Source organism: Primulina tabacum, chromosome 8, assembly GCF_025594145.1.
Source record: "Primulina tabacum isolate GXHZ01 chromosome 8, ASM2559414v2, whole genome shotgun sequence".
Lineage (NCBI taxonomy): Eukaryota > Viridiplantae > Streptophyta > Magnoliopsida > Lamiales > Gesneriaceae > Primulina > Primulina tabacum.
Window position 1 is genome coordinate 1,816,628 of NC_134557.1, and position 14,147 is coordinate 1,830,774.

The window sequence follows — 14,147 nt, forward strand, 5'->3', positions numbered from 1 at the left end:
AAAAAAAAAAGCGTGAAAAAGCATTCAATTTTAGATTGTCCACATTAAGAAAGAAAAAAGTGCAATGAAGGGAGGGTTTTCTAGATAAAATTTGAAGTTAATTTTTTTTTAACTTCAAGTTAAATTATATTGTTTTTTTGATAAAATATAAATATTAAATATTTGATAATATATTTTTTAAACAAAAAAAAAGACATCAAAATATGTTTTAATGGTTGTTAGATAGCAGAAAAATTCTAATATTTATACATTTATCGTTAAATTATTTTTTTTTAATGTTTTTACCTCGTACAGTAAAAACTAAAAACGGATTTTTATATTAATTTTTTTTATTAAAATCGCTTAAAATTATAAGAGTTAAAGATCACGCGTCTTTGTTGAGAAGCTGAGCATGGGTATGGTGGAGTCAGTCAGGGGTTGACTTGGCCAAACGGCTTACGTTTTTGGCCCAACAAAATTGACTAGTGCGATGTGTCCACGTGAACTGCGTACGAAATCCAAGGGCAGGGAAACGATCCCGTCTACTCTACCGCTGTAACTAATTAAAACCCACCACGTGTCCATATGCAACAAAGATTTACCTGTAATCACCGGTTACCAACTGAATTAAATTTAACAAAATTCCGCACCTGCATTCATTTTATTGTTAATAATCTCTTAGTAATTCTTTCTTCGATCTCTCGTTCGATTTTCTCTGCGATATTTTATTAATAATTAAAGGGATTTCTTTTGTATTGGATAAAGGAATTCGAAAGGGTAATTGTAGATCTTTTTTGTATTTTCATCTACATACCACTTTATCGATCAAGCGTTGAATTTATTTTTCTTTTCATGGGATTTGGATCCGCTGGTCCCTGAAGTTAGTTTTGACCGAATTCTCCTAGATTACGTTATTTTTTTTCCTTTTCTGGGTAGTGCGATTTAGTTTGTTAATACTGTGGAATTTGATCTTAAGGTTCGGTTAATTTTGTTGGTTTCGTCTTTAATTTGATTGGGTTTCGAGGTGTCGAGGATAGAATAATTTGGAGATTCTTTGAAGGAATTGAGGTGGGGTTATTGATTTTGATCTTTTAAAAGAAGGATAATGCTGGTTGATCTGTTTGTGTTATTGGGTTTTTTGAATTGATTGTGGGGACATCTGTTGAATTTGTTATTGAAGGGCATCTGTTGAGTTCTTGATCTTGTGAAAGAGGCGGCGTAAGTTGATGTTCTAAGAAGGAAAATGGCCGGGGATACTTACACTACACCTCCGCTAACAAATGACAAAGGTTGCTATAGTGAGAATGATCATAAAGTTTCAGTTCTGAGAGAGGATATATCAGAGAACATTGAAGAAGCGAAGCAAATAGTTAACAGAAAACCACCGCGGCATCTTTCTGTTGTACGGCACTCTATCAGCACCACCACATTGGTGTCACCTATTGATTTTGTGAGTCAATTCTTCTAGTAATGCGATGCTTCACTTACATCCAGCTTATGTTGCTATTTAATAATGACAAGATGTTCATTCCGTACTGAAAAAAGTTTATGTTGCCTGTTTGTTAATGGTAGTGAATGTGTTGGATTCATTGTTCATTTGGAGGCTTTGGTTGTTGTCAGCCATGGAGGATTCTATGGTTGTATATGAGGTTAAAGCAGGAGAAACCATTTCTCCTTGAGAAACATGTGTTTTACTATATTCTGCTGGCAGCATATCTGAGTTTCAACTGATAAAAAGATGGGATCAATGCTTGTAACCTTTAGAAGTAGAGAAGTAAAAGATTAGAATTTTACTGGTACTTGGACACTGAAATTGAATTGGCAATCTACTGCTTTTAGGCCCTAGCCTTTCTGCATGTTTGATGCAATACTGATGAGGTAATGCTATCTATTTTTTTATTTTTAAGGATTTTGAGCTTGGAATGTCGGGAATCAAGTCACCATCAGATATAAATTCAAGCTTTCAACCCATCTTCCGGTCTGGAAGCTGTGCTGAGAGAGGACCAAAGCAGTATATGGAGGATGAACATATCTGCATTGACAACTTGGCTCACCATTTAGATGAACTTGCAATTTCCCCTTCATTTGGAGCTTTCTACGGGGTGTGTAGCAAAATTCTATTAGCGTGCATTGAACCATTTATCTTGAATTGTGCTGCAATCAACCCAAGACTGAAAAAATTGTCTTAGAATAGTAAAGAAACGAAGTTTGGTTTCCTTTTTCCACTATATTATATTTGTTTTCACTTGGTACCTGTTATTTGTGTTTATTGAGTCGCACACTGTGAGCAGGTGTTTGATGGTCATGGAGGTACAGATGCAGCATCATTTGTGAAGAATAATATTCTTAAGTTCATAATTGAGGACTCCTTTTTTCCAGTTTGTTTGGAAAAGGCAATCGATAGTGCATTTCTTAAGGCTGATTATGCATTTGCTGATGATAGTTCCCTCGACATATCCTCTGGTACAACCGCATTGACCGCATTCATTACTGAAAGGTAAGCAAAAAATTTCTCCCACATATCATCAGAATTAGCCTGAACTCCGCTTGTTAGTGTCATTAGCAGTTATCGATAATCTTTTTTTTTTTTTAATCGTAGTTAATGTCATGTCTATTAATAAGCGGAAGAGTTCAATTACTCTGTATGTTGGTTCTTTCTGTCACCTGGGAATTATTTGTCTTAGAGTTGTGATTCTACTGATAGTGGATTTTGCAAACCCCTATATTTTGTATCTATAATCGGTAGAAAGGTGAACAAATTGTGGCTGTGGACACTATTGTATGCAGTTGGCAACCTTTGAAGTACATGAAAGTATTTTATGGTGAGAGTTTTTGAAGGTCTTTTTGAAGAGGCTCACGTACTTCATCTAAGAATTTAGGTTTGAATTACGTGTAATATGATTTCTACTCTGCAGAACATTAGTAGTCGCCAATGCTGGAGACTGTCGAGCAGTGCTGGGGAAACGAGGGAAAGCAATTGAAATGTCCAGAGATCATAAGCCGAACTACACATCTGAAAGACTCAGAATCGAAAAACTTGGAGGAGCTATATATGACGGCTACCTTAATGGTCAACTATCTGTCTCACGAGCACTTGGTGACTGGCACATGAAGGGACCAAAAGGATCCGCATGCCCTTTAAGTGCCAGCCCAGAGTTACAGGCAACTGTCTTGACAGAAGATGATGAGTTCTTGATCATGGGATGTGATGGCCTATGGGATGTGATGAGCAGCCAATGTGCCATCACAATGGCAAGGAAAGAATTGATGCTGCATAATGATCCTGAAAGATGCTCGAGAGAGTTAGTTAGGGAAGCGTTGAAACGTAATACTTGTGATAACTTGACAGTTATAGTTATTTGTTTCTCTCAGGATCCTCCACCTCGGATAGAGATACCTCCTAGTCGAGTCCGGAGGAGTATATCTGCTGAAGGGTTGAATCTTCTTAAAGGCGTGCTGGAAGGTAACTAGTGAGAAATACACGAGATCATATGTTTCATGCTATAGTTTGGTTTCATATTCTGTGTATTTAGATAAATGACATATGTTACATGGATTAAAAGATCATTGATAAACATGTGTCATCAATCTTTTACATGGAACATAAATGAAATTTATGCACCGAGTAAGGTGAGTAAGATGATGGCATCAAGACCTAAAACGAGAGGAAGACATTTTCTTTGTAGTTTTTCACTCATGTCTATTTGAGTGAAGTGTTGTATTAATTGAATGGGTTAAACTCTTCAGATTTCCAGAAGATAGGATGATTTAGTCCTGATGTATATAAAGCTTAGAGACTTGTTCGCGCTGTGTTTTATCTTTTTCACCTAGATAAATAAAGGTACTGATTTTTTATTGTTAGAGAAGAGCAGGACTAATTTTTCTTGAATGACCGACCCATATGACATATGCAGATAACCGCTGCAAATTTATGTGGAGATTAATTAGGTAATTGTGGCGGAGCAATGAATTTTGATGAAGAGAGGTAGCGGATAAATAGAAACTAGAAAAATCGGAAAAAAATATAGAAAGATAAAAAAACTCAGATGGAACATGATACAAACAAAAAGATTTTTTTTCTCTTGGAAAATATAGAGAGAAATTGGGTTCTCCAAACGCGAGACATAACGAAAGTGCAGATTATTTTAACTTCTTCCTCGTAATAACCGGGATTGAGGCTATGACCCAGTGGGTAATGACTTGCATGAAAACGTGAACATAAGAAATATCAACGGTCAGAAAAAGCTCTTTAACTCACGTGTATACATAAGATGGCAAAGAAAATATGTCATAGATCAACAAATAATCCAGAAATGCATCCTTATTTGTAAATTAAAATATCAATCTTTCTTTTTTATAAAGGTATAGAAAAACTTGGTGAATATTGCCGTAATGGTTCTACCTCGTGGACTATTAGTCATTTACTCCAACTCCATCTCAAAAAATGCCGACTTCAATTAGCCATTTCTGACAGCAGAATCACCAGACTCGTTGTTCAGAGTTCTCCGTCACTAGTTTCGTCGTCGTCTTCTGCTTCCTGTATATCGCTGCACAACAAAGAAGTTTTGAGAATAGGCCTTTTCTTTTGATAATGACCATAATTTCCACATTCAAGGCAAAATTGGAATGCCACTTGACCCGTATCTTGGATCAGACATGCGAAGGCTTTAGGTTGCAATAAAAAACAACGAATGGATTATGTTTCCAATTTACATTCTAATCCTCACCCGCAATTTTCAGTGCCATCTCAAGTAAAAGCATGAGTTAGAAATGAAATTACCCTGTTCTACTACAATATCTGCTGAGATCGTGGCATAAAACCTTGCTGACTTCTCCAACTTGAATTGAACCTTTCTTTATTGCTTCAGACAACTGTGAATGGAATCAAACAAAGTATTCTTAGTCACGCAGTAAAGTGTCTGCAGAAGAAAAGGTCGATAGAAAGTAGAAGATGATTTTGCCTCGTCCTCAGTTTCCTCGAGTAGCCTAGCCATGCAGTACAAGTAAAGAAATTTAAAGTTAGATTTATATACTCCGCAAGGAAATCAAGAAACTAATCACTGTGATGTCCCAACTTTAAAAGTTAGATAGTCCCAGGCCTCACCTTCCGCAGAAAGTTGATATGTCTTTTGAATACGCTCGAGCTTCTTGTTTATTGCCTGCAATTAAGAAATTTCAAATTTTACAGGGCGAAATTCAAAAGAACCTGAAAATCTCAGTAATTGCATGAAATGAAAATAATGAAGAAACATAGATCTGATTGTTAAATAGTAATTGTACATTATAGCGTACAAAGCCTCAGAATGTTTACTCATTGACTGCCATAAGCTACTTGTGCAGCAAAAATGCTAAAAGATGTTTTTTGAACTGTGAAGGTTCTGTGAGTACCATGTTAGCAGCTATGGTCGTTATCTTTACAGGGTTGTACCTCATTGAGTCCCTATGTAAGCCACGTGTCCACACCACATATAAATTTCTAGATATACTTGGCATTTTTCTTTTTTTGATGCAACTTCAAAATGGGCAATACCTTATTAATTTACAAGTGAGCACATTCTTCAAAGAAAGAAGAACCATGTGCTAACTCCTTCCATGAGAAAGTTACAGTGCATTTGAATTTGTGGTATGATTCATACTTTCAGATTTCGGATAAGGTTAGACCCATCCAACCTTGAGGACCGGCTTCCAAGGATGTAATTAAGATCCTCAAACTAAAATAAAAAACCACTTAATCAAAAGTTTCTTGGACAAGAAAGTTACTCCAGAATATGTAAACTGCCCCATTTTTCGTTGCATATGAATTCACATGATCCAATTGATAATTAAAGTTGCCAGACCTGCCCGAGAGGAAATGGGGTTGGTGAAAGTTCATTATTTTCACTCTGGTCTGAACCTTACCCGGTGGTGCATGAGAATCATTGCGAATTTCTACTGCTGGAGGCCTAATACCATATCTATTCTTGAGTAGTTAGAGCTGTTAACTACCATCAAATCAGCAGACTTATGGTGTTACGAAGAAATCAGAACATTACTTCACAAACCATGAGATTTTCAAACAATTCCCCATACATGTCACGGTCCTTGACCACAGAAACAAAAAAAATAACCGCACAAATAAGTTAATCATTACTTGTTTTTTTAACTGGTATAGTTGATTGTAAAAACTTAGCTTGACTCTTGATATTGTTGGAATAAATTTTATAGCCAGCAGATTAACAAAGTATTGAGTGCAAAGTTTCAAGTACAATATGAACTAATTACAAGTAGTAGAATGCATACTAGTTTCAAAATTGTCCCAGTTATTCACTTTGATCCACTCTTCCCTGCCTGAGTTAACCTGCCAATTCAAATAGACCATCATTAGCAAGAAAAATTTACAATTTGATCTGTTTCCAAGGGAGACACACCTGAAATGGACAACGTGTTTCCGGCATCAAAATCCTTTCTATAAGAATCACAAATAAAATTTTCCTCTCGGTTGAAAAATAGGGCAAGATTCAAGGAAAAAAAGAAAGTCGCACAACCTTTTCAAGAGTATAATCCTGCATCTTCTCACAGAGCCCATCCAGAAGTTCAACGACTCTTAACTCGCTGACTCTGTTGGAGAAAAAAACAGAACCCATTGTTTAGCCATCCATGAAAAAACCATAAAATATGCCTTGTGGTTAATCAACTAACAGTCAAGCAAATTTTTCTAGGATCTTTTTTCCGGGTCCAAATCACATGGGTGAAACTAAAAGAACATATATAAAATGGCAAATATTTGATGAAACCATGAAGGATAATGAACTAAGTTAGCTTCTACCTGTAATCAATTAGCTTTCCTTCACGCTGACCTTTAGAGTCCAGCCGATGTCTCATGTCCAAGTGGTTTCTTGGTTTTTCCTGAATGCCATCAATCAATACTTCCAAAAAGTTGCATAAAAGGGCAATCATAAAAATGGATGATCACTAAAGGTGTGAGTCCTTTTTTCAGTAAGTAAACCAAGAAAACTTTGCAACTTCTAGTTGATAGAGTTCCACCTTCGTATCTCAGTGTAATATCACAAAGAGTATTATTAACCAGAACCTGTTTCTTATAGACACCAAAAAATGGCATCAACTAAATTAAAGGGTGTGGCTCAGGTTAGGAAAAACATTATAAGACTAGTTACCTGAATCTAGGCATATCCATCCCTCAACTCACAACCCTACACATCATGTTTCCAAACTCAAACCAGCGCTCTGGGCTTCACATTTGACCATGGACCCCCACAGTGAAAAGCTCAACTTTTGGGATCAGTAAATCTCTTAATTGTCCTTTCACCCTAGTTCTTTACTTGGCTTTGACCAATGCCAACTCATAAATATCCAACAAACTCATGCACATATAGCCATGTGACGAGTTCTCAGCGACTTATTTAACTTTATTCTTGTATCAAAACTAAGAATAATCCACCAAATCATATTTCCAGCACATAAAAAATAAAACAATGTATTGACCTCCAATCAACAACAATAATCGATAAATCCCAAAAACTCTTACTTTCAAGAGTCCGAGCTCCAGCTCCTCCTGCAATCAAAGAAATCAGAAAGATTTTCATAAACCCGTCCAAATGGTCAGAAACGAACACCAGAAAATAACTTTAAATATCCACAAATAATCATTTAATCAACACCAAATAAATACTCACAGCAATTGCATTGCAAGCAGCGCATTTATCGTCGATACCACCGGCAGTTGATGCTAAAATTGCCATAACTATAAAGAAAGTAGATTTTGAATAAACAATCACCATTTTTTCCTTCAGCTCGTAATCTCTGTTCCGCCGGTGGAATTTTCGGTAGTACTCGTTTCATTTTAATTTATTTTACAAAAATAAAAGAAGAGAAGAGAAATACCACGTCATCGAAGAAATGTGTTGTTCATGTCCAATTGAAAGCCGCCAGTTGGAATTTAGTCGAGAACCTAAGTGGGCCTCATTTTATAAATGGGCTTAAAGCTTTACGAAGAGCCCATTAAGAATTTTCTTCTTTATCTACAAAATACATCCAAGTATTCAGATTAATCATAAAATATTTGTTCAAAATAATATATATATATAGGTATCTTGTGAGATAGTATCACAAATATTTTTCTGTAAGACGAATCAACTCTATCTATATTCACAATAAAAATTAATAATCTTAGCATAAAAAAGTAATATTTTTTCATGTATGACTCAAATAAGAGATTTGTCTCATAAAATACGACTTGTGAGACCGTCTCACGCAAGTTTTTTCCTAGAAGATAAAAATAGAGACCAAATTTTTCTTCCAACTTTGTCTTTATGTGATACCAATAATATATTTATGTTTTTTTTAAAATTTCAACAAACACTTTTATTTTTATTTTTTTTATAATTTCAACAATTCAAATAGCATTTTAATCCCTTGATAATTATAAAAAAATATTATATACATACGTGCTACATATGCAAAATAACTAGTCTATATTATATTATCAAGTGACTTTAGAGAGGACATCAAAATATTTTATTTCATAATTATCCTTCTTACTCTATTAAAAACATCTTCAACTCAACTTGTTCTTCGGCGATAGACTTGTCACTTATTCATTGCATTAATTAACGGGTAATTTTTCCCCAGAAAATTTTAAATTTATTTTATTTTATTTTAAATAATTTTACAATTAATTTGGATTTTTTAATAATAATAATAATAACATACAAAAAGCGCGAACAAAACTTCAGTCTTGTGATAATAAATGCAGTTGGTTTGTTGTATAAATGCTATTGAAATTTTAATTCTTTACTCGATGAATTGACCGGAGCTAAATATTTTATTCACGAGTTATAATTAAAAAACAATACTTTTTTATAAAAAATAATATTTTTTCAAAAATTACTTAAATAAAATTTTCATATGACAGAAAAGTCAAAAAATCCGGAAAAGTGCATCAATAAGAATAAGATTATATAGAATCTCTCAAATCAACAAATGACAACTACGAATTCAAGTGAAAACATACACCACAGAGGCAAAGGAAAAATATAAGATATTGCCAATAAAAATAAAGACCAATGTTATGTACTTATCATCTTTCACAAACTATTTACTTTTTCCAACTTAAGAAAGATTGGAGAAAACAAATACAAGATCCTAACATTCTAGCAAAAACAATCTCAAGTACATTATCCAATGCTAGGGAATATACCGGAAAAGTTGGGAATCTTGTCGAGGAGCTTCAAGGCTCGTTCTGCGATCTGCCGTGTTCGAAAATCGCCATGTTGGAAAGCATCTACAAGTGCTGTGCTTATATTGGGATTGCCAGAGACTTCATAGGTTATCTCTTCGCTCCTCAACAGCCTTTCAACCGCCCAAACTGCCCTTCGCCGTAAACTATCCGTTCGCTTGTCGACTAACAAGTCAAGAATAGGCTTGACTCCTTGTGCATCAAGTAACACCTGAACTCCCTCCTCTATGTTCACCTCGTCTTCTAATAAAGTGGAAAGGGCTGCAAGGGATGCTTCAACCACCTCGTCTTTTTCATGGTCCAAAAGGGCCACCAGTCTCTCCATGGCCTGTCCTTCCAAGAGACAAAATGTTTCTTTAAGCGAACATTTCCCACCATGGATCTTACACAATCCGGTTATATCAGGAGACTTACTTAAGCAAGGGAAAATCGAGGAACAAATTCCGGGAGCTGGAAACTCAGGATGTTTGGTTAAGTTTTTTGATTCTTGAGATAAGTTCTCCAGAGCAATGGCGGATTCCATCTGTATGTTATCGGCCACATTACACTGCAGAAGGTCAATAAAAATCGAAGCTAGATTATGCTCGTGACAGAGCGCACGGACTGCACCCGAATCCTCGGACAAGGCAAATGTAATTCTTGCAAGAACCTTGACGAGTCCTTCGAAATATGGGGTCATGAAGCGGCTGCCTCTTGTCTCCCCTCTTCGGATGCTACTTATTCTTGAAATGAAGAGCTGAAAAGCCCCTTCTTCAAGCATCAGTCTAGTGAGACCTGCATCTCTTTCTGGGAGATCAGCTAAAAGCCCGACCCCTGCTGCCTGCTCTTCCGTAATGCCTGCATTTTCCATAATCCCTGCATTTTCCGTTATCACTCTAATAAGGCTCCCAAGCTGACCAGACGTGCCGCATAAGCAACTGGCTAATTCTTGACCCATCTGTGGGGAAAGGTTCTGAAGAAGTTTAATGGAAGCTACTCTCAAATCCCTTTGTGGGGCCTCAATAAACTGAACCAAACTAATCATAGCACCAGAACTTATAATAGCAGAAACTACACTAGATACGGTTGTAGGTAAACTTGTAAGCCCAACAAGAACTTGGAGTAGCTTGGTTCCTATTGCAGGGCCAGTGTTGCTAATAAGATGCAAAAGATTATGAATAATTTCCTCTGAGACCAGCGTTAGGTGATTTGGTCCAACGGGGATCAAGTCAAAATCGTGACCCGAATTGATGACATTAGCAAGAATTGTTGCCGACACTTCTTTAAGCCGCATAGGCAGCGTGTTGGCTCCAACGATGAAAAGATCCTTGACGAGAGGAGGAAGAATACCTGCCTCTATCAAGATTTTGGAACTTGCCACATCGGATGAAATTTGGTTTAAAGCTTTAAGAGCAGCCTCTCTTGCTTGCATGCTTGTACTCATCATAAGATTGATCAGCGAAAAACCAGCCGTCCTAGCAACATATACTTTTAGGTCATTGCTTAATACCAATTCACCCAAGAAAGCAGCCATGGATAATTTAGTTTCCGGCGAGCCTGCAATAATCCATTCAAAATCCCATTACTGTTGCTTAGTATCGTATCAATAAAGCCTTAACACTGGCTAATCCCCATCCAATGGCAGACCTTGGAATTGAGGAGAGAAAGGGGAGGCGGGGATGACTGAATAAAATTTGGGTGGCTGAATTTATGGTTTTAGAAAAAATCAACTCCTTTCTGAATCCACCCCTGCCTACATTAAATTTAGTTTTTTCCATCCCCATCAGTAATATGCTATACGAAACAAACTAAATCAAACAAAAACAACAAAGTTCTACAAAAATTGTAATGAGGTTGGCGAGACCTTCAAGAAGCAAAGTCAGGAGAGGCTGCAGTCTTCCATTGTCAGCCATTTGTCGCACGTTGTTCTCACATTTTTCAAGATTTTCCAATGTTCTCTCTGCGTTTTCAACCGTCAAAACATTTTCAGAGTCACTGCTAGCCAATCCAATAAATATGAGAATTGCTCCGTTAACCGAACCAATCTTTTCACATAGCCTTTCGGATTTAGAGAGCTCGCAAAGCAAGGAAACCGCTTCTTCTCTCTCTTTCGAATATTCTTGAGATAAGAACTTAACTATTGTACGTACAGTATCCCCTTCAGCCATTACTTCCTGCAGATTCACATTATCGTAAGTGAAGGAATACATAAAGAAAAACTTGAAACAGTCGAAAAAGATTTAAAAAATGCTCATTGCATCTTCAACCTTTAACAACCTTATTATCTGTGTCTTCCTCCACCACAATTCGAAGGGTTTCCAGGGTCTTGCACCGAACTCGACGACTACTGCTCTTTAGCATGCTAACTATCATTGGTATCAGCTCTGCATTGCGAATTACAAGCTTATTTGAGCAGCTTTTTTGGCAGAGGTGCGTGATATACTTCAAAGATTGGAGAATGTCATTTTCGAAGCTGCTCAAGGATAATGACTTTCGAGCCATGTCGAGCTGAACAGCTTCATTTCTGGCATTCCATTCTTCTATCGTATTCCGTAAAGCAATACTAGGATTTAGTTCCGTGCTTCTCAATTCTCTCAAAGTTAACGGGCAAACTGGCCTTCTTCCACTTGTCTTGCACTCTGTGAACCATTTCTCAATGGCTTCTCTCTCGAATGTTTGCCCATTTTCCAATGTCACAGGATCTCGCATTACTTGTTTCGTTAAAGGGCATATGAATGAGTCATAAATTGGTTCGATATGTAGTCTTTCAAAATGGTAGCTGTTATCTGACTGACCACCCTGATCATAACTTTCATCCCAGCTTCCAGCCATCGAACCAGATCACCTCTAGAAAAGGGTAAAAGCTTGTTAATTAAAGCCACAGAATCGAGATTAATAGCAACATAATATGATATTGATATCAATATCTCATCAGAGTAACACCGACTCAACAACCTCTAATGCTCCCTTGCAGCTGCTAGCCAAATGAAAAGGAAATTAACAAGATGAATTGTAAGGACATATGCATTCTTTTTCACTCTGATTTTCAGGCTCAACAACAAAAGACATCCCCTTCTAAAACATCAACTTCTAAAACTCATGCTAGAGACCATTCAGCTCCACTAAACATGTCCAAGAATCGGCAAACTTCAAAGACCAGCAAATAGCCACATAAAAAACCTTGCTACAAAAATCCAGAAGACATTCATTCAGTTTACTAAAAAAGGAACTACAGCGACCATGATGGTTCAAAGCGTATGATCCCCACCATCCAAACACAGTAATTTTCAAAATGCAAGCTGAAGATTCGAAGTACTAATCCATTATCACTTGTATCCAAGAATTCATTTGAGGGAATGGGCCCATCTTTCTATTTCCTAGTTCGAAACACATACATTTAGTAAAACCAAGATAAATTTCAACTTTTTTCATTTGTACGGCATTGGACTCGCCTCAGCTGGTCCAGCAAAAAGACTGCAACTTTCTAAAACCAAAAAAACCAAAAAAACAAAATGAAGAAAGCTCCAAACTCAATCTATCATTACATCGATAAGAATAATATCAAGCTCAATACTTTCATTTTAAACAGATATTTACACCCCGGATAACAAAAATCAGAGATCAGTTCAATCTAACATGATTCCACCACTAAACAACACCCAATTGCCAATTACTAACCTCACATCAAGTAAAAATGCGATCTTTTCTTACTACAGACGAATCTTGAGAAAACTTCAGAGACCCTTGATGATTTTGAACCTGGCATAAAAAACAAGTCAAGAAATATAACAAACTACAAATCTAGACAGTCAGAACTTCATATTCTTCCAGGAGTGAATCTTGGGTTCAGTGGAGCGGCGATGGCGCAAAGATTGGAAAGAAAGAACCGAGAAGAAGAAGAGAAAGGGAGAAGTAGCTGGCCGTTCGAAAGGGGAAAAATACGAGAAAACAACAAACAACATTAATTATTCATTAGTGAGGGTGTGTGCCTATATGTGTGCGCACGTGTTTGGGGGTTATTTTTTTAGTAAAAATGGGTGAAATTTCGAGTGAACTGAAAACGTAAAGTGAAGTTAAAATAAAATTCATTCGAATCAGAATCAAATTAAACCAAGCTTTTTTACTCAATTTAACCTATCATAGCCTTTAATTAATTTTTAAAACCAATCAACCAGAAAAATCATTTGATCCAAACTTAAGATGGAGAAAAAATAAAGAGAAATTGGATAAAATTGATTATTGATGTGATTATATAAAATTATAAAACATGAATCTAACTACCTAAGATCGTAGATTTTCTCTACGATGAATGTGTTTGACTAAAGAAATATGCAGTTATCATATGTTTAATTATCATGTAAAAATCATATTAGTTTTAATTGATTTGTATTTTGAAAAATTCCATCAAAATATGTTTTCTAATATAAATGACAATGGATGAACGTGTCGTTTTATTTGGGAGTAATTATTTTCATTTTGAAAATCCATACTTAATGTTGAATTTATGATGTTATATATTGTATTTTAAATGGTTCGATCTTTGTGTATATATTAGCATTTATTTATTTAAGATTAAGATAGCCGGAGTAGACAAATATATACTAATGACTTGTGTCGTGATTATATTGATGTACGACATTCATTCATCTATCAATATTGTAATGCGCGAAATATCTAGTCGTCTTGAGACAAAATATCTAGTCATAAGCGGAAGAATCGTTGTTCCGACATATGTGAATAAATATATCAACGGTATTGTAAAATTGTAATTTGTGTTTTATCAAATTTAAGTGTTGTGTCTAATATTACAATATTTAAGACAACATGCAGCGGAATATTATATTTTGTAACACAAATTCACTTTAAATAAATAGATTGACAAACTTAAATTTGCACAAGCCTTATGGCAAAAAATTAATCACTAGAAAATCAAACCGTTTACAAAACCTATCAC

General features: G+C 35.9%; 3 protein-coding genes across 5 annotated transcripts; 1 reads left to right on the forward strand and 2 right to left on the reverse strand.

The window, feature by feature from the left end:
- The first annotated feature begins 637 nt into the window (after positions 1 to 637).
- Positions 638 to 3,834, forward strand: LOC142552800 (putative protein phosphatase 2C 27). The gene is made up of 4 exons (XM_075662630.1): positions 638 to 1,429; positions 1,887 to 2,081; positions 2,271 to 2,476; positions 2,895 to 3,834. The coding sequence occupies exons 1-4, from the start codon at positions 1,223 to 1,225 to the stop codon at positions 3,448 to 3,450; spliced, it is 1,164 nt and encodes a 387-aa protein (XP_075518745.1). The 5' UTR covers positions 638 to 1,222; the 3' UTR covers positions 3,451 to 3,834.
- Positions 3,835 to 4,243: 409 nt separating this feature from the next.
- LOC142552801 (uncharacterized) lies at positions 4,244 to 7,861 on the reverse strand. 2 transcript variants are annotated; one of them, XM_075662631.1, is made up of 9 exons: positions 7,653 to 7,861; positions 7,505 to 7,531; positions 6,785 to 6,864; positions 6,504 to 6,576; positions 6,259 to 6,316; positions 5,084 to 5,138; positions 4,941 to 4,965; positions 4,760 to 4,851; positions 4,244 to 4,526 (listed from the first exon to the last, which is right to left on the reverse strand). In XM_075662631.1, exons 1-9 carry the CDS (start codon positions 7,755 to 7,757, stop codon positions 4,475 to 4,477), a joined length of 567 nt encoding a protein of 188 aa, XP_075518746.1. In that variant the 5' UTR covers positions 7,758 to 7,861; the 3' UTR covers positions 4,244 to 4,474. The 2 variants fall into 2 exon arrangements, with proteins under 2 accessions (XP_075518746.1, XP_075518747.1); XM_075662632.1 differs by having other exon boundaries at positions 7,755 to 7,855.
- A 1,062-nt stretch (positions 7,862 to 8,923) lies between these two features.
- LOC142552799 (U-box domain-containing protein 44-like) lies at positions 8,924 to 13,163 on the reverse strand. Of its 2 annotated transcripts, XM_075662629.1 has the most exons (5): positions 12,872 to 13,163; positions 12,149 to 12,377; positions 11,471 to 12,040; positions 11,058 to 11,367; positions 8,924 to 10,750 (listed from the first exon to the last, which is right to left on the reverse strand). In XM_075662629.1, exons 3-5 carry the CDS (start codon positions 12,023 to 12,025, stop codon positions 9,153 to 9,155), a joined length of 2,463 nt encoding a protein of 820 aa, XP_075518744.1. In that variant the 5' UTR covers positions 12,026 to 12,040; positions 12,149 to 12,377; positions 12,872 to 13,163; the 3' UTR covers positions 8,924 to 9,152. The 2 variants fall into 2 exon arrangements, with proteins under 2 accessions (XP_075518744.1, XP_075518743.1); XM_075662628.1 differs by lacking the exon at positions 12,149 to 12,377.
- Positions 13,164 to 14,147: the final 984 nt, after the last annotated feature.

Coding starts and splice junctions, on each gene's coding strand:
- LOC142552799 (XM_075662628.1), bottom strand. CDS start 12,025: ATGGCTGGAAGCTGGGATGAAAGTTATGATCAGGGTGGTCAGTCAGAT. Junction 11,368..11,470: donor AGGAAGACACAGATAATAAG/GTTGTTAAAGGT, acceptor GTGAATCTGCAG/GAAGTAATGGCTGAAGGGGA. Junction 10,751..11,057: donor CCTGACTTTGCTTCTTGAAG/GTCTCGCCAACC, acceptor GGATTATTGCAG/GCTCGCCGGAAACTAAATTA.
- LOC142552801 (XM_075662631.1), bottom strand. CDS start 7,757: ATGGTGATTGTTTATTCAAAATCTACTTTCTTTATAGTTATGGCAATT. Junction 4,966..5,083: donor ATATCAACTTTCTGCGGAAG/GTGAGGCCTGGG, acceptor CTGCATGGCTAG/GCTACTCGAGGAAACTGAGG. Junction 4,527..4,759: donor AGATATTGTAGTAGAACAGG/GTAATTTCATTT, acceptor TTTGTTGTGCAG/CGATATACAGGAAGCAGAAG.
- LOC142552800 (XM_075662630.1), top strand. CDS start 1,223: ATGGCCGGGGATACTTACACTACACCTCCGCTAACAAATGACAAAGGT. Junction 2,082..2,270: donor CATTTGGAGCTTTCTACGGG/GTGTGTAGCAAA, acceptor CACTGTGAGCAG/GTGTTTGATGGTCATGGAGG. Junction 2,477..2,894: donor ACCGCATTCATTACTGAAAG/GTAAGCAAAAAA, acceptor TCTACTCTGCAG/AACATTAGTAGTCGCCAATG.